Source organism: Anthonomus grandis, chromosome 16 (genome assembly GCF_022605725.1).
Source record: "Anthonomus grandis grandis chromosome 16, icAntGran1.3, whole genome shotgun sequence".
In the NCBI taxonomy this organism is placed as follows: Eukaryota; Metazoa; Arthropoda; class Insecta; order Coleoptera; family Curculionidae; genus Anthonomus; species Anthonomus grandis.
Window position 1 is genome coordinate 18,246,189 of NC_065561.1, and position 19,967 is coordinate 18,266,155.

The window sequence follows — 19,967 nt, forward strand, 5'->3', positions numbered from 1 at the left end:
TCTTTGCCGCTATTGCTCCTCCAAATTATAGCCCACAAAACAACATGTTTTTACACCGATGCGATGACTGAAGAAGGCAACAAACATAAAATGCACGTGGTATTTGCGCTTCTAGTGAAAATGCTGCCATCTTTCCAGGCGAATCAACATTGACCTTGTACGTGTCCAGATAAGGTACACATGGCACATGACATCAAAAAATAAAACCTGTACAATCAGGTGCCATGTGTACCATATTTGGACACGACTTTTTTAAACTAAAAAAGCAAAAATTACATAAATTTTTACACATGCGTTCGTTTTGATGCACACAGACACTGTTTTTAATAAAAAAGTTACGTGGCCCGTAGGACCTTTTTCTAATTGGGACTGGCAGTTAACGTATTAAAATTGTAAAATAAAAATAAAATAAATACACATACAAATTACAATTACATACATAAAGGTAAAACGAATGATAAAACAAAGTATGTAAAAATAAAACTTAAAAAAATTGGAATAATTTCCATAATTTTGCATCGATTTTTAAAAAAATTAGCTCTTTGTAAAGGATTTTTAATTCAAAACAAAATGTGTATTTATAAAAATTTTAAAAAATATTAAAAATTTAGAGTAAAGAGGAATGTTGGAAAATGTGTCAATCTAATCTGAGGGTGTCTAAGTGGAAAAACTAAAATAATTTCCATTATTTCGCACCGATTTTCATGAAAATTAGCTCTATGGAAAGCATTTTTAATTTTGAAGAAATACTGTATTAATACAAATTTTGAAAAACTAAAAAATTGTTGAGTAAAAAGGAATTTTGGAAAATGTGTCAAGCTGATGAGAGTGTCTAAGTAGAAAAATTAGAATAGTTTTGCCAATTTTCCACCGATTTTTATTAAAATAAATTTCGTGAAAAGGATTTTTAATTTAGAACAGAAAGTGTAACTATAAAAATTTTCAAAAATTTTATAGTTAAAAGGAATTTTGTAAAATGTGTCAAGCTAATAAGAGTATCTAAGTGGAAAAATTGGAATAATTTCGCACCGATTTTTATAAAAATTAGCTCTATGAAAAGCAATTTTAATTCTAAAGAAAATAATTTATTAAAATAAATTTTGGAAAATTAAAAAAATTTTGCGTAAAAAAGAAATTTTGGAAAATGTGTCAAACTAATGAGAGTGTCTAAATAGAAAAATTATAATCATTTCCCTAATTTTTAACCGATTCTTATGAAAATTAGTTCTGCAAAAAGGATTATTAATTTAGAATAAAAAGTGTATTAAAAAAAAATTAAAATTTTAGAATAAAGTGGAACTTTGGAAAATATGTCGAGCTAATGAGAGTGCCTAAGTGAAAACCTGATTTTCCCTAATTTTTCACCGATTTTTATGAAATTTAGTTTCGTGAAAAGGATTCTTAATTTAGAACAGAAAGTGTATCTATAAAAATTTTGAAAAATTGAAAAATTTTATAGTAAAAAGGAATTTTGTAAAATGTGTCAAGCTAATAAGAGTATCTAAGTGGAAAAATTGGAATAACTTCCATAATTTCACACCGATTTTCATAAAAATTAGCTCTGTGAAAAACAATTTTAATTCTAAAGAAAAAATGTATTAAAATAAATTTTGGAAAACTAAAAAAATATTGCGTAAAAAGGAATTTTGGAAAATGTGTCAAACTAATGAGAGTGTCTAAGTGGAAAAATTATAATCATTTACCTAATTTTTAACCGATTCTTATGAAAATTAGTTCTGTAAAAAGGATTATTAATTTAGAATAAAAAGTGTATTAATAAAAAATTAAAAAGAAAATTAAAATTTTAGAATAAAGTGGAACTTTGGAAAATATGTCGAGCTAATGAGAGTGTCTAAGTGAAAACCTGATTTTCCCTAATTTTTCACCGATTTTTATGAAATTTAGTTTCGTGAAAAGGATTTTTAATTTAGAACAGAAAGTGTATCTAGAAAAATTTTGAAAAATTGAAAAATTTTCGTAAAAAGGAATTTTGGAAAATGTGTCAAAGAGTATCATAGAGTATAATTTGTGAAAATAAGAGTATCTAAGTGGAAAAATTGGAATAACTTCCAAAAATTCGCACCGATTTTCATAAAAATTAGCTCTATGAAAAGCAATTTTAATTCTAAAGAAAAAATGTATTAAAATAAATTTTGGAAAACTAAAAAAATTTTGCGTAAAAAGGAATTTTGGAAAATGTGTCAAACTAATGAGAGTGTCTAAGTGGAAAAATTATAATCATTTACCTAATTTTTAACCGATTCTTATGAAAATTAGTTCTGTAAAAAGGATTATTAATTTAGAATAAAAAGTGTATTAAAAAAAAAATTAAAATTTTAGAATAAAGTGGAACTTTGGAAAATATGTCGAGCTAATGAGAGTGTCTAAGTGGAAACCTGATTTTCCCTAATTTTTCACCAATTTTTATGAAATTTAGTTTCGTGAAAAGGATTTTTAATTTAGAACAGAAAGTGTATCTATAAAAATTTTGAAAAATTGAAAAATTTTATAGTAAAAAGGAATTTTGTAAAATGTGACAAGCTAATAAGGGTATCTAAGTGGAAAAATTGGAATAACTTCCATAATTTCGCACCGATTTTCATAAAAATTAGCTCTGTAAAAAACAATTTTAATTCTAAAGAAAAAATGTATTAAAATAAATTTTGGAAAACTAAAAAAATTTTGCGTAAAAAGGAATTTTGGAAAATGTGTCAAACTAATGAGAGTGTCTAAATGGAAAAATTATAATCATTTCCCTAATTTTTAACCGATTTTAATGAAAATTAGTTCTGTAAAAAAGATTATTAATTTAGAATAAAAAGTGTATTAATAAAAAATAAACGAAAATTAAAATTTTAGAATAAAGTGGAACTTTGGAAAATATGTCGAGCTAATGAGAGTGTCTAAGTGAAAACCTGATTTTCCCTAATTTTTCACCGATTTTTATGAAATTTAGTTTCGTGAAAAGGATTCTTAATTTAGAACAGAAAGTGTATCTATAAAAATTTTGAAAAATTAAAAAAATTTACTGTAAAAAGGAATTTTGTAAAATGTGTCAAGCTAATAAGAGTATCTAAGTGGAAAAATTGGAATAATTTCCATAATTTCGCACCGATTTTCATAACAATTAGCTCTATGAAAAGCAATTTTAATTCTAAAGAAAAAATGTATTAAAATAAATTTTGGAAAACTAAAAAAGTTTTGCGTAAAAAGGAATTTTGGAAAATGTGTCAAACTAATGAGAGTGTTTAAGTGGAAAAATTATAATCATTTCCCTAATTTTTAACCGATTCTTATCAAAATTAGTTCTGTAAAAAGGATTATTAATTTAGAATAAAAAGTGTATTAATAAAAAATAAACGAAAATTAAAATTTTAGAATAAAGTGGAACTTTGGAAAATATGTCGAGCTAATGAGAGTGTCTAAGTGAAAACCTGATTTTCCCTAATTTTTCACCAATTTTTATGAAATTTAGCTTAATGGAAGGGGTTTTTTAATTTAACACAAAAAGTACATTTACAAAAATATTATATACACACCCTCACGCTATTATAAACTTTATTTTACATACAGTGCATCCCAAAAGTTATGTCTAAATTCATTTAAAATTCAGGGGCGTGTTCGAAAAAAAAAACGCTCGGACCCGTCGATTTTTATTTCAAGTTGCGCATTTTTGTACGTGAAGTTTGTATATACAGGGTTGCTCCAAAATAAATTACGACCATCAACTTAATTTTTTCAAGTGAAAGCACCTTTTTTTTATTTCATTTTTGAATTTCGCGTGGAATTCTACGTATGTTTCATGCATCATGTCCTATAACTAAAATCAACAGTTATCGAAAAAAAGACGACCAAACATTATTATTGAAGTACACCTTATGAGTAACCTTATCTCTGAGAATTTTTATACAGAGCAAAATTCCATTCATTCGTGTTTTTTTATTATTGGCTGGTGACCGTGTATTTTCATAGAACCTGTATGACAGTCATACTCCAAACAGATATTGTCAAGTGTGAAGTATATGAGCAAAATTGCGGTTTTCACAATGGTAAAGTTAACGGAACGAGAAAAAATAGAAATTCTGTGCATGGTTGGATTTGGTGATAGAACACGTACTTGGATTTCAATGAAATCCATCTTGATCGTCCTTCGATATATCAAAAGGTGGCGAGTAGAATAGAGGCTAAATTTAGAGAATTCGGTCATTTTAGGTCATCTGCCGAAATCTGGTCGTCCTGCTCGAGATAAAAATGAACAACTTGACGTTTTGCTTTCTTTGGAAGAAAATACATGCACTCCTCTGTCGCAGATTGGGGCAAATTTACACATGGCGAAATCTATAGTTCACCGAATAGTTATATACAAACTTTACGTACAAAAATGCGCAACTTGAAATAAAAATCGACGGGTCCGAGCGTTTTTTTTTCGAACACGTCCCTGAATTTTAAATGAATTTAGACATAACTTTTGAGATGCACTGTATATACATCAGTTTATTCTGCTTTATTCCGCTCATTCTCGTTAAATACAAATTCTTCTTTATGGCCATGTCGGTTCATAATAACTTTACTTTAAAGTCGATTAATGTATTTCGAAATGTTACTCGAACAATATTAGAACTTCTATTGGGGGTTTTCCTTTATGCATACACAGTATAATGTTTGTTTGGAAATACACAATATATTTCTCTATAGTTCTATAGTTTGCACCGAGCTCGATATGATATAAACTAGTCAAAATTAAATCAATTTCACCTTTAGGTTTGCAAAATTATTTGAGCGGAATTAAATCGTTTTCTCTCTGTCAAAGCTAGTTTATTCGATTACATTGAAAATTTATTGCATCAGACTGAGATGGCGCTATGTTTTGTTTCAGAAATCCGCTGTTTAAGTCACGTCAACTTAACCATAGAGCCTCGAATTGTGGAATACGGAAAAACGAGCACGTTAAAATGTAGCTATGATGTTAAAAAGGAACAACTGTATACGGTAAAATGGTATAGAGGTCAATACGAGTTCTACCGGTTCACACCCAAGGAACATCCGAGCACCAAGATATTTCATACGGATGGAATTGTCGTTGACGTAAGTTCAGTTCATATTTTAACTGTTTAATTTAAATCTGTATGTCAAGCCAACTTAGGTCTTGAGTACGACAACCAATGTATTAACTGTACTAAATTAAAAAAAGGAAATTTAGAAAATGGTCTTCGAATATTCTTGAGTGCCAAATTGAATTTTACTTATGTTGGGCGCCAAAAAGTTGCATATTAAAATGTCCGTATTTCCATTAAAAGTTAGGAAATGACTTTCTAATAATTAAAAATTGGGTGCATTTTTTATACCCATGAAGTCATACCTCCTAATAAATCTGTGTAATAAAATTGTGTTTATTTTTGCACTCATGACAGTAATTGGTCTGTCGTGTATATAATATACAGTATTTAAATTAATATTATAAGAGTTTGTTTTACTGACAATTAACGATTGTACTGTAACTGACAATTTAAATTAAAGAAAAAGAGTCGCCTCTTGATGAAATAATTCTTATATTGCAAGAATAATTATGTTTTTTTTAATAGTAGTAAATTGCTTTATTTTAATTAGTTTTCATAACAACCGAACAAATATACATCATATATTAGCTGTTTTCTTTAAAATATATACAGGTTGGCAAACTCAGGCCTTGAGTGCGACAAGCAATGTATTAGATATTATTTAAGTAGTGTATTTCTGCACTCAATCAAGAAATCCGCCTAGCGTAAATGTAATAACTCAAATTTTACCATTTTTGAGGTACTTTCTCATTTTCTTCCAGGAATTTGGATAAATATTTTTAGGGTTTGCATTATCTACATATCATATTTCCAGGACTCTTTGAGCAAATTTAATTTAGGAAATGGCCCTCGAATATTACAAGAACTGAATTTCCCTTATGTTGGGCGCCAAAATGTTAAATGTAATTTTTTCTTTATATATTTTTATTTTATATAATTAATTTTATTTATATGTGTTTAATGTCATTTCTTCATTTAAGGACTTTGCATACATTTTTATATTTTCCTCACTTTCAACTTGAATTTATGATTAAAGGTCATTCTTTGATTTCCACAGTTTTTAAATAAATGTTCAAATTTTACCAGTTTTTGAGGTACTTTGTCATCTTATTCCAGGAATTTGGATAAATATTTTCAGGGAATTAAACAATTTTCAGGGTTTCCAATCTACATATCATATTTCCAGGATTCTTTGAGCAAATTTAATTTAGAAAATGGCCTTCGAATATTACAAGAACTGAATTTCCCTCATGTTGGGCGCCAAAATGTTAAATAATTTTTTTTTATATATGTATTTTTATTTTATATAATTTATTTAATTTATATGTGTTTAATGTTATTTCTTCATGTGTTTAAGGATTTTGCATTAATTTTTATATTTTCCTCACTTGCCAGTTGAATTTATGATTAAAGGTCATTCTTTGATTTCCACAGTTTTTAAATAAATGTTCAAATTTTACCGGTTTTCGAGGTACTCTCTCATTTTATTCCAGAAATTTGGATAAATATTTTTAGGCGATTAAACAATTTTCAGGATTTCCAACATATACATATCGTATTTCCAGGATTCTTTAAGCAAATTTAATTTAGGAAATGGCCCTCGAATATTGCAATAACTGAATTTCCCTGATGTTGGGTGCCAAAATGTAAAATAATAATTTTTTTATTTTATATAATTAATTTTTTTCATATGTATTTAATGTCATTTCTTCATGTGTTTAAGGATTTTGCATTAATTTTTATATTTTCCTCACTTTCTAGTTGAATTTATGATTAAAGGTCATTCTTTGATTTCCACAGTTCTTAAATAAATTTTAAAATTTTACCAGTTTTTGAGGTACGTTGTCATTTTATTACAGGAATTTGGATAAATATTTTCAGGCGATTAAACAATTTTCAAGATTTCCAACATCTACATATCATATTTCCAGGATTCTTTGAGCAAATTTAATTTAGGAAATGACCTTCGAATATTACAATAACTGAATTTCCCTTATGTTGGGCGCCAAAATGTTAAATAATTTTTTTTATATATGTATTTTTATTTTATATAATTTATTTAATTTATATGTGTTTAATGTTATTTCTTCATGTGTTTAAGGATTTTGCATTAATTTTTATATTTTCCTCACTTTCCAGTTGAATTTATGATTAAAGGTCATTTTTTGATTTCCACAGTTTTTAAATAAATTTTCAAATTTTACCAGTTTTCGAGGTACTTTCTCATTTTATTCCAGGAATTTGGATAAATATTTTCAGGGGATTAAATAATTTTCAGGATTTCCAATATCTACATATCGTATTTCCAGGATTCTTTGAGCAAATTTAATTTAGGAAATGGCCCTCGAATATTGCAATAACTGAATTTCACTTATGTTGGGTGCCAAAATGTTAAATAATAATTTTTTTATTTTATAAAATTATTTTTTTTCATATGTATTTAATTTCATTTCTTCATGTGTTTAAGGATTTTGCATTAATTTTTATATTTTCCTCACTTTCTAGTTGAATTTATGATTAAAGGTCATTCTTTGATTTCCACAGTTCTTAAATAAATTTTAAAATTTTACCAGTTTTTGAGGTACGTTGTCATTTTATTCCAGAAATTTGGATAAATATTTTCAGGCGATTAAACAATTTTCAAGATTTCCAACATCTACATATCGTATTTCCAGGATTCTTTGAGCAAATTTAATTTAGGAAATAGCCCTCGAATATTACGATAACTGAATTTTCCTTATGTTGGGCGCCAAAATGTTAAATATAATTTTTTTTTATATATTTTTATTTTAAATAATTAATTTTATTTATATGTGTTTAATGTTATTTCTTCATGTATTTAAGGATAATGCATATATTTTTATATTTTCCTTACTTTCAAGTTGAACTTGATTCAGGGTAATTCTTGAAACCCTGGAAGTTTTGAAATACCTTTTCAAATTTTACCAGTTTTTGAGGTACTTTCTCATTTTATTCCAGGAATTTGGAAATATATTTTCAGGGGATTAAACAATTTTCTGGATTTCTAACATCTATGTGCATAATATATTTCCAGGATTCTTGAAGCAATTTTAATTTAATGACCATCAAATATTACAATAACTGATTTTCACTTATGTTGGGCGCCAAAATGTCAAATGATATTTTTTATATCCATTTAGTCAAAATCTAATAAATAAAAAAAAACATTAATTAAAAACAATAAATTAACTGAAGTTTTTTTCACTCTATTCCAGGAATGTTAATAAATATTTTTAGCAGATTTAGTTTGCAGGATTTGCTATATTTCAAGGATTTGAAGTCACTTATTAACTTGTAGTTATTTCTGAATTTATTCCGGGAAATTAAGATTCATTTTTGACTGCCTGGAATATAAATTATTTATATTTTCCAGGGATATAAATTATCTTCCAAGCCTTCCCATATTTATAAAGTTATCCAGGCTTTTGGACTAATTTAAATTCATTTTATTGCAAATATTTCAAACAAATTTTCCAGAATTTGGTTCATTATTTATGATTTCCACCTGGAACTAAAAACAAATGTATATGTTTTCCAGGTTTGTGGAGTCACTTTTAACCTCTTCCAGGGAGTTTTCCTGCTCACCAAAATTCACTCTAGATTTTTCAACTTATTCCAGGTATTTCCCTTCAGGTTCTATTGTTAGTTCAAATGATTCTAAATTTTTAGGATTATTATTTTCAATTCGTCAAGAAATTTGACTCCAGGGGACTCAAAACCATTTTTCATATTTTCCCGGTTTTTTGCACTAATTTTCAAAAAATGTAAGCATATACCAGGACTCCCAAGAATTCGGAGGAAAAATCCATATTTTTCAAGATCCTTGGAACAACTGGTCTTCCTAATTTCAAGAATTTTCAGTAATACTTTGACTTGGGCCTGTTCCTCAATTTCCGATAATTTGAAAAATTCATATATTTTCAGGATACTCCGATCAATGATCCCTTTAATTCCAGGGCATTTTTACTAAATTTTTGTAATATTAAGGCTTTTCAGGGTAATTTTTAATTTTTTTTCCAGGAATCTTCGGTAATATTTTAACTACTAGGTATTTAAAAAAAAAATCAGCCAGCTTAGTATAATTTTACTCCTTTATCCTTGTACTAGTATCTACACGTACTTAAGCAAACAATTTTGCTAATTAAATTAATAATGAAAAAACGCCTTTGATTAAATGATGTTTATATTACCAGAATCATTAATTTTTTAACAATAGTAAATTAGCACTTTTTGTGATTAGAATCCATCACTGCCCTTAATACTTAAGTGCAAACATTAGTTTTCACTTATGTTGGGCGCCAAAAAGTTAAAAATTTAAAATTCCCTATATACATTGAAAGTTAAGAAATGACTCCCTGATAATACAAAAAAAAACACTTGAGTGCCAAAATTTAGTTCTTACTATCGTTGGTCACTAGAAAATTAAATATTAAAATTTCTTGTAATTTATAAATCCATGGAAAAATTATGCAATATTGAATTTTATTTATTGTTGGGCGCCAAAAAGTTAAATATTACATTTCCATATATTTATTCAAAGTGACAATTTATCAATTTACCAAACCTATTTCTATTGATTAGAGGTGCAATTTGCTTCAATACTTAACCCAACAATACCATTGTAAAAACTTCTAAAAGCCGAGAATGTTAAAAGAAACGAAAGTCAAAAGTGGCAATTTATTACTTCGACTGAACAGTATATAGGAGTGGTAGAAACCCGAGGCTTATCGAGTTTCTTACTTTGCTAATTACGAGCTAGTTAAGGAGTTATGAATACAGTTCGGGTGCAAGTTTTGGAGCCATGGATAATCTATGAATGTGTATATCTATGTAGCTTGTTAAGTGTTAGCGGAGTTACGAAAACGAAATAGGAAACATCCATTAATTTCGCACATAGGAGATGGGTTACTTTCGATGATATTTACCCTCCCTTAGAAGTCTAAGTCTTAATAATATGAGTTGGGTTTAACAGGTTAGGTCAAAAAAGGGTCAATAAAAACATGAATTTATTTGAAACAGGATAAACCCGCTACACTGCAAAATATGAACGTATTAATTTTAACGCCGAACAGGAGGATCCAATATATTTCAATATAGCTAGGAGCATTTAAAGTGTCAAAGGCTTAAGAGCAAATACCCTATTCGAGATTGAATTATTGGATTTAGAAGCTTAGTAAAAGTTGTTTTACTACTAGGTATATGCACGTTTAAAGAATTTAGTAATTTTTAAGTTAAAAAACAAATAAAGACCAAATCACAAGAAATCCTTACAGAAAATTAAAAGACCTGCTATTCGGACTTTGTCGTGAACACGATTTTATCGAAAATATATTGCTGTATTTACTCCGAATTCTAGCCACAAATAGAATACGATTTAAATTTAAAATGTGAAGGTTTCTCCCTGCTTACAATAAGACGTCCCGTCGTTTAGAGCGTTTTCTGAAACAAAAACCGATCGGTTTGACGGAATGGTATTTATAAAGTTGCGAGGGAAATTCTATAATATTAAAGAAATATAAAAATCGAGTTAAACACTTGAATCTGCTGGGAAATGGAATATTTTCTCAAATTAACGTTTCTAAAGCGCTATGTCGTATTGAATCGAAATGAGTCGCTGGTATTGTTAGTTCAAATTTATAAAAAAATCAATTTTCGGTAAACTCTCATTCCCTTGGTTCTGCACGACAATTGTTCTCGAACCCGGTGTTGCCGTAATATAGTCAGTCTGAATCCAACGAGACCCTCCGCAAGGTCGTAGCTTTTACAATAGTTGAGATATGGCATTTTTAATGCCCATTTTTGGCCTCAAAAACGAGGTCGAAAAAATACTCGATTTCTTAGTTGTGCTCGGATTCCCTTATAACCCGGTATTTTCGTGATCTACTTGATGAGAACAATCCCATGGTATAGTCAGTTCGAATTCGAAAAAAAAAAATTTTCTGAAAAAAATCGAAAGGGCCCCCCCCTTTCGATTATATACCCTAAAAATGAAAAATCCTTAATTTTTGAGGTTTATAGCTCGGCTTCTATAGGCACTATCGGGAAAATTCCAACGGTTTTGACTTAGTTTCGTCCTTCTGAATCCAACGAGACCATCCGCAAGGTCGTAGCTCCCATATTAGCTGAGATCTCGCATTTTTGTAGCCCATTTTTGGGCTCAAAAACGGGGTCGAAAATTGACTTTTTTACGAATTTTCAAAGTGCTATAATTCCACTTGTTCTGGTCGAATTCCGTTATAATCCGGTGTTTTCGTAATTTAGGTGATAAGAATAAGCCACTGATACGGGTTTCTATAGCTAATTTCGGGTTTAAAGAAAATCGATTTTTCGCATTTTCAAAGTGCTGTAATTCCCTTAGTTTTTCCCGAAACTCATTATAACCCGGTGTTTCGTGTTGTAGGTGATGGGAACAAGCCGCTGGTATAGTTAGTTCAAATTCGAAAAAAATCAATTTTTGGTGAAAAATTCGATACGGGGGGGTATACCCTTAAAATGAAAAATCCCAAACTTTGGAGGTCCATATCTCGGCTTCTATGGGCACTATCGAGAAAATTCCAACGGTTTTGACTTAGTTTCGTCCTTCTGAATCCAACGAGACCATCCGCAAGGTCGTAGCTCTTATATTAGCTAAGATCTCGCATTTTTGTAGCCCATTTTTGGGCTCAAAAACGGGGTCGAAAATTGACTTTTTTACGAATTTTCAAAGTGCTGTAATTCCACTTGTTCTGGTCGAATTCCGTTATAATCCGGTGTTTTCATAATTTAGGTGATGGGAATAAGCCACTGATAGGGGTTTCTATAGCTAATTTCGGGTTTAAAGAAAATCGATTTTTCGCATTTTCAAAGTGCTGTAATTCCACTTGTTCTGGTCGAATTCCGTTATAATCCGGTGTTTTCGTAATTTAGGTGATAAGAATAAGCCACTGATACGGGTTTCTATAGCTAATTTCGGGTTTAAAGAAAATCGATTTTTCGCATTTTCAAAGTGCTGTAATTCCCTTAGTTTTTCTCGAAACTCATTATAACCCGGTGTTTTCGTGTTGTAGGTGATGGGAACAAGCCGCTGGTATAGTTAGTTCAAATTCGAAAAAAATCAATTTTTGGTGAAAAATTCGAAACGGGGGGGTATACCCTTAAAATGAAAAATCCCAAACTTTGGAGGTTCATATCTCGGCTTCTATGGGCACTATCGGGAAAATTCCAACGGTTTTGACTTAGTTTCGTCCTTCTGAATCCAACGAGACCATCCGCAAGGTCGTAGCTCTTATATTAGCTGAGATCTCGCATTTTTGTAGCCCATTTTTGGGCTCAAAAACGGGATCGAAAATTGACTTTTTTACGAATTTTCAAAGTGCTATAATTCCACTTGTTCTGGTCGAATTCCGTTATAATCCGGTGTTTTCATAATTTAGGTGATGGGAATAAGCCACTGATAGGGGTTTCTATAGCTAATTTCGGGTTTAAAGAAAATCGATTTTTCGCATTTTCAAAGTGCTGTAATTCCCTTAGTTTTTCCCGAAACTCATTATAACCCGGTGTTTCGTGTTGTAGGTGATGGGAACAAGCCGCTGGTATAGTTAGTTCAAATTCGAAAAAAATCAATTTTTGGTGAAAAATTCGATACGGGGGGGTATACCCTTAAAATGAAAAATCCGAAACTTTGGAGGTCCATATCTCGGCTTCTATGGGCACTATCGAGAAAATTCCAACGGTTTTGTCTTAGTTTCGTCCTTCTGAATCCAACGAGACCATCCGCAAGGTCGTAGCTCCCATATTAGCTGAGATCTCGCATTTTTGTAGCCCATTTTTGGGCTCAAAAACGGGGTCGAAAATTGACTTTTTTACGAATTTTCAAAGTGCTATAATTCCACTTGTTCTGGTCGAATTCCGTTATATTCCGGTGTTTTCGTAATGTAGGTGATGGGAATAAGCCGCTGATAGGGATTTCTATAGCTAATTTCGGGTTTAAAGAAAATCGATTTTTCGCATTTTCGAAGTGCTATAATTCCCTTAGTTTTTCTCGAAACTCATTATAACCCGGTGTTTTCGTGTTGTAGGTGATGGGAACAAGCCGCTGGTATAGCTAGTTCAAATTCGAAAAAAATCAATTTTTGGTGAAAAATTCGATACGGGGGGGTATACCCTTAAAATGAAAAATCCGAAACTTTGGATGTCCATATCTCGGCGTCTATGGGCACTATCGAGAAAATTCCAACGGTTTTGTCTTAGTTTCGTCCTTCTGAATCCAACGAGACCATCCGCAAGGTCGTAGCTCCCATATTAGCTGAGATCTCGCATTTTTGTAGCCCATTTTTGGGCTCAAAAACGGGGTCGAAAATTGACTTTTTTACGAATTTTCAAAGTGCTATAATTCCACTTGTTCTGGTCGAATTCCGTTATAATCCGGTGTTTTCGTAATGTAGGTGATGGGAATAAGCCGCTGATAGGGATTTCTATAGCTAATTTCGGGTTTAAAGAAAATCGATTTTTCGCATTTTCGAAGTGCTATAATTCCCTTAGTTTTTCTCGAAACTCATTATAACCCGGTGTTTTCGTGTTGTAGGTGATGGGAACAAGCCGCTGGTATAGTTAGTTCAAATTCGAAAAAAATCAATTTTTGGTGAAAAATTCGATACGGGGGGGTATACCCTTAAAATGAAAAATCCCAAACTTTGGAGGTCCATATCTCGGCTTCTATGGGCACTATCGGGAAAATTCCAACGGTTTTGACTTAGTTTCGTCCTTCTGAATCCAACGAGACCATCCGCAAGGTCGTAGCTCTTATATTAGCTGAGATCTCGCATTTTTGTAGCCCATTTTTGGGCTCAAAAACGGGGTCGAAAATTGACTTTTTTACGAATTTTCAAAGTGCTATAATTCCACTTGTTCTGGTCGAATTCCGTTATAATCCGGTGTTTTCATAATTTAGGTGATGGGAATAAGCCACTGATAGGGGTTTCTATAGCTAATTTCGGGTTTAAAGAAAATCGATTTTTCGCATTTTCAAAGTGCTGTAATTCCCTTAGTTTTTCCCGAAACTCATTATAACCCGGTGTTTCGTGTTGTAGGTGATGGGAACAAGCCGCTGGTATAGTTAGTTCAAATTCGAAAAAAATCAATTTTTGGTGAAAAATTCGATACGGGGGGGTATACCCTTAAAATGAAAAATCCCAAACTTTGGAGGTCCATATCTCGGCTTCTATGGGCACTATCGGGAAAATTCCAACGGTTTTGACTTAGTTTCGTCCTTCTGAATCCAACGAGACCATCCGCAAGGTCGTAGCTCTTATATTAGCTGAGATCTCGCATTTTTGTAGCCCATTTTTGGGCTCAAAAACGGGGTCGAAAATTGACTTTTTTACGAATTTTCAAAGTGCTATAATTCCACTTGTTCTGGTCGAATTCCGTTATAATCCGGTGTTTTCGTAATGTAGGTGATGGGAATAAGCCACTGATAGGGGTTTCTATAGCTAATTTCGGGTTTAAAGAAAATCGATTTTTCGCATTTTCAAAGTGCTGTAATTCCCTTAGTTTTTCTCGAAACTCATTATAACCCGGTGTTTTCGTATTGTAGGTGATGGGAACAAGCCGCTGGTATAGTTAGTTCAAATTCGAAAAAAATCAATTTTTGGTGAAAAATTCGATACGGGGGGGTATACCCTTAAAATGAAAAATCCGAAACTTTGGAGGTCCATATCTCGGCTTCTATGGGCACTATCGAGAAAATTCCAACGGTTTTGTCTTAGTTTCGTCCTTCTGAATCCAACGAGACCATCCGCAAGGTCGTAGCTCCCATATTAGCTGAGATCTCGCATTTTTGTAGCCCATTTTTGGGCTCAAAAACGGGGTCGAAAATTGACTTTTTTACGAATTTTCAAAGTGCTATAATTCCACTTGTTCTGGTCGAATTCCGTTATAATCCGGTGTTTTCGTAATGTAGGTGATGGGAATAAGCCGCTGATAGGGATTTCTATAGCTAATTTCGGGTTTAAAGAAAATCGATTTTTCGCATTTTCAAAGTGCTGTAATTCCCTTAGTTTTTCTCGAAACTCATTATAACCCGGTGTTTTCATGTTGTAGGTGATGGGAACAAGCCGCTGGTATAGTTAGTTCAAATTCGAAAAAAATCAATTTTTGGTGAAAAATTTGATACGGGGGGGTATACCCTTAAAATGAAAAATCCGAAACTTTGGAGGTCCATATCTCGGCTTCTATGGGCACTATCGAGAAAATTCCAACGGTTTTGTCTTAGTTTCGTCCTTCTGAATCCAACGAGACCATCCGCAAGGTCGTAGCTCCCATATTAGCTGTGATCTCGCATTTTTGTAGCCCATTTTTGGGCTCAAAAACGGGGTCGAAAATTGACTTTTTTACGAATTTTCAAAGTGCTATAATTCCACTTGTTCTGGTCGAATTCCGTTATAATCCGGTGTTTTCGTAATGTAGGTGATGGGAATAAGCCGCTGATAGGGATTTCTATAGCTAATTTCGGGTTTAAAGAAAATCGATTTTTCGCATTTTCAAAGTGCTGTAATTCCCTTAGTTTTTCTCGAAACTCATTATAACCCGGTGTTTTCGTGTTGTAGGTGATGGGAACAAGCCGCTGGTATAGTTAGTTCAAATTCGAAAAAAATCAATTTTTGGTGAAAAATTCGATACGGGGGGGTATACCCTTAAAATGAAAAATCCCAAACTTTGGAGGTCCATATCTCGGCTTCTATGGGCACTATCGGGAAAATTCCAACGGTTTTGACTTAGTTTCGTCCTTCTGAATCCAACGAGACCATCCGCAAGGTCGTAGCTCTTATATTAGCTGAGATCTCGCATTTTTGTAGCCCATTTTTGGGCTCAAAAACGGGGTCGAAAATTGACTTTTTTACGAATTTTCAAAGTGCTATAATTCCACTTGTTCTGGTCGAATTCCGTTATAATCCGGTGTTTTCGTAATGTAGGTGATGGGAATAAGCCGCTGATAGGGATTTCTATAGCTAATTTCGGGTTTAAAGAAAATCGATTTTTCGCATTTTCGAAGTGCTATAATTCCCTTAGTTTTTCTCGAAACTCATTATAACCCGGTGTTTTCGTGTTGTAGGTGATGGGAACAAGCCGCTGGTATAGCTAGTTCAAATTCGAAAAAAATCAATTTTTGGTGAAAAATTCGATACGGGGGGGTATACCCTTAAAATGAAAAATCCGAAACTTTGGAGGTCCATATCTCGGCTTCTATGGGCACTATCGAGAAAATTCCAACGGTTTTGTCTTAGTTTCGTCCTTCTGAATCCAACGAGACCATCCGCAAGGTCGTAGCTCCCATATTAGCTGTGATCTCGCATTTTTGTAGCCCATTTTTGGGCTCAAAAACGGGGTCGAAAATTGACTTTTTTACGAATTTTCAAAGTGCTATAATTCCACTTGTTCTGGTCGAATTCCGTTATAATCCGGTGTTTTCGTAATGTAGGTGATGGGAATAAGCCGCTGATAGGGATTTCTATAGCTAATTTCGGGTTTAAAGAAAATCGATTTTTCGCATTTTCAAAGTGCTGTAATTCCCTTAGTTTTTCTCGAAACTCATTATAACCCGGTGTTTTCGTGTTGTAGGTGATGGGAACAAGCCGCTGGTATAGTTAGTTCAAATTCGAAAAAAATCAATTTTTGGTGAAAAATTCGATACGGGGGGGTATACCCTTAAAATGAAAAATCCCAAACTTTGGAGGTCCATATCTCGGCTTCTATGGGCACTATCGGGAAAATTCCAACGGTTTTGACTTAGTTTCGTCCTTCTGAATCCAACGAGACCATCCGCAAGGTCGTAGCTCTTATATTAGCTGAGATCTCGCATTTTTGTAGCCCATTTTTGGGCTCAAAAACGGGGTCGAAAATTGACTTTTTTACGAATTTTCAAAGTGCTATAATTCCACTTGTTCTGGTCGAATTCCGTTATAATCCGGTGTTTTCGTAATGTAGGTGATGGGAATAAGCCACTGATAGGGGTTTCTATAGCTAATTTCGGGTTTAAAGAAAATCGATTTTTCGCATTTTCAAAGTGGTGTAATTCCCTTAGTTTTTCTCGAAACTCATTATAACCCGGTGTTTTCGTATTGTAGGTGATGGGAACAAGCCGCTGGTATAGTTAGTTCAAATTCGAAAAAAATCAATTTTTGGTGAAAAATTCGATACGGGGGGGTATACCCTTAAAATGAAAAATCCGAAACTTTGGAGGTCCATATCTCGGCTTCTATGGGCACTATCGAGAAAATTCCAACGGTTTTGTCTTAGTTTCGTCCTTCTGAATCCAACGAGACCATCCGCAAGGTCGTAGCTCCCATATTAGCTGAGATCTCGCATTTTTGTAGCCCATTTTTGGGCTCAAAAACGGGGTCGAAAATTGACTTTTTTACGAATTTTCAAAGTGCTATAATTCCACTTGTTCTGGTCGAATTCCGTTATAATCCGGTGTTTTCGTAATGTAGGTGATGGGAATAAGCCGCTGATAGGGATTTCTATAGCTAATTTCGGGTTTAAAGAAAATCGATTTTTCGCATTTTCAAAGTGCTGTAATTCCCTTAGTTTTTCTCGAAACTCATTATAACCCGGTGTTTTCATGTTGTAGGTGATGGGAACAAGCCGCTGGTATAGTTAGTTCAAATTCGAAAAAAATCAATTTTTGGTGAAAAATTTGATACGGGGGGGTATACCCTTAAAATGAAAAATCCGAAACTTTGGAGGTCCATATCTCGGCTTCTATGGGCACTATCGAGAAAATTCCAACGGTTTTGTCTTAGTTTCGTCCTTCTGAATCCAACGAGACCATCCGCAAGGTCGTAGCTCCCATATTAGCTGTGATCTCGCATTTTTGTAGCCCATTTTTGGGCTCAAAAACGGGGTCGAAAATTGACTTTTTTACGAATTTTCAAAGTGCTATAATTCCACTTGTTCTGGTCGAATTCCGTTATAATCCGGTGTTTTCGTAATGTAGGTGATGGGAATAAGCCGCTGATAGGGATTTCTATAGCTAATTTCGGGTTTAAAGAAAATCGATTTTTCGCATTTTCAAAGTGCTGTAATTCCCTTAGTTTTTCTCGAAACTCATTATAACCCGGTGTTTTCGTGTTGTAGGTGATGGGAACAAGCCGCTGGTATAGTTAGTTCAAATTCGAAAAAAATCAATTTTTGGTGAAAAATTCGATACGGGGGGGTATACCCTTAAAATGAAAAATCCCAAACTTTGGAGGTCCATATCTCGGCTTCTATGGGCACTATCGGGAAAATTCCAACGGTTTTGACTTAGTTTCGTCCTTCTGAATCCAACGAGACCATCCGCAAGGTCGTAGCTCTTATATTAGCTGAGATCTCGCATTTTTGTAGCCCATTTTTGGGCTCAAAAACGGGATCGAAAATTGACTTTTTTACGAATTTTCAAAGTGCTATAATTCCACTTGTTCTGGTCGAATTCCGTAATAATCCGGTGTTTTCGTAATTTAGGTGATAAGAATAAGCCACTGATACGGGTTTCTATAGCTAATTTCGGGTTTAAAGAAAATCGATTTTTCGCATTTTCAAAGTGCTGTAATTCCCTTAGTTTTTCTCGAAACTCATTATAACCCGGTGTTTTCGTGTTGTAGGTGATGGGAACAAGCCGCTGGTATAGTTAGTTCAAATTCGAAAAAAATCAATTTTTGGTGAAAAATTCGATACGGGGGGGTATACCCTTAAAATGAAAAATCCCAAACTTTGGAGGTCTATATCTCGGCTTCTATGGGCACTATCGGGAAAATTCCAACGGTTTTGACTTAGTTTCGTCCTTCTGAATCCAACGAGACCATCCGCAAGGTCGTAGCTCTTATATTAGCTGAGATCTCGCATTTTTGTGGCCCATTTTTGGGCTCAAAAACGGGGTCGAAAATTGACTTTTTTACGAATTTTCAAAGTGCTATAATTCCACTTGTTCTGGTCGAATTCCGTTATAATCCGGTGTTTTCGTAATTTAGGTGATAAGAATAAGCCACTGATACGGGTTTCTATAGCTAATTTCGGGTTTAAAGAAAATCGATTTTTCGCATTTTCAAAGTGCTGTAATTCCCTTAGTTTTTCTCGAAACTCATTATAACCCGGTGTTTTCGTGTTGTAGGTGATGGGAACAAGCCGCTGGTATAGTTAGTTCAAATTCGAAAAAAATCAATTTTTGGTGAAAAATTCGATACGGGGGGGTATACCCTTCAAATGAAAAATCCCAAACTTTGGAGGTCCATATCTCGGCTTCTATGGGCACTATCGGAAAAATTCCAACGGTTTTGACTTAGTTTCGTCCTTCTGAATCCAACGAGACCATCCGCAAGGTCGTAGCTTTTATATTAGCTGAGATCTCGCATTTTTGTAGCCCATTTTTGGGCTCAAAAACGGGGTCGAAAATTGACTTTTTTACGAATTTTCAAAGTGCTATAATTCCACTTGTTCTGGTCGAATTCCGCCATAATCCGGTGTTTTCGTAATTTAGGTGATGGGAATAAGCCACTGATAGGGGTTTCTATAGCTAATTTCGGGTTTAAAGAAAATCGATTTTCGCATTTTCAAAGTGCTGTAATTCCCTTAGTTTTTCTCGAACTCATTATAACCCGGTGTTTTCGTGTTGTAGGTGATGGGAACAAGCCGCTGGTATAGTTAGTTCAAATTCGAAAAAAATCAATTTTTGGTGAAAAATTCGATATGGGGGGGTATACCCTTAAATGAAAAATCCCAAACTTTGGAGGTCCATATCTCGGCTTCTATGGGCACTATCGGGAAAATTCCAACGGTTTTGACTTAGTTTCGTCCTTCTGAATCCAACGAGACCATCCGCAAGGTCGTAGCTCCCATATTAGCTGAGATCTCGCATTACTCTCACGAGATGTG

General features: G+C 33.0%; 1 protein-coding gene and 1 long non-coding RNA gene across 2 annotated transcripts in view; both read left to right on the forward strand.

Moving 5' to 3' along the window:
- LOC126745567 (uncharacterized) overlaps nucleotides 1-19,967 on the forward strand; it is a 151,590-nt gene that overhangs the window by 70,166 nt on the left and 61,457 nt on the right. The window contains exon 2 of the mRNA XM_050453461.1: nucleotides 4,877-5,094. Coding sequence (XP_050309418.1) covers nucleotides 4,877-5,094 — 218 coding nt within the window. The remainder of the gene's footprint in view (nucleotides 1-4,876; nucleotides 5,095-19,967) is intronic.
- Nucleotides 18,261-19,967, forward strand: part of LOC126745568 (uncharacterized) — a 22,979-nt gene continuing 21,272 nt past the window's right edge. The window contains exon 1 of the long non-coding RNA XR_007663589.1: nucleotides 18,261-18,402. This is a non-coding gene — a long non-coding RNA (uncharacterized LOC126745568). The remainder of the gene's footprint in view (nucleotides 18,403-19,967) is intronic.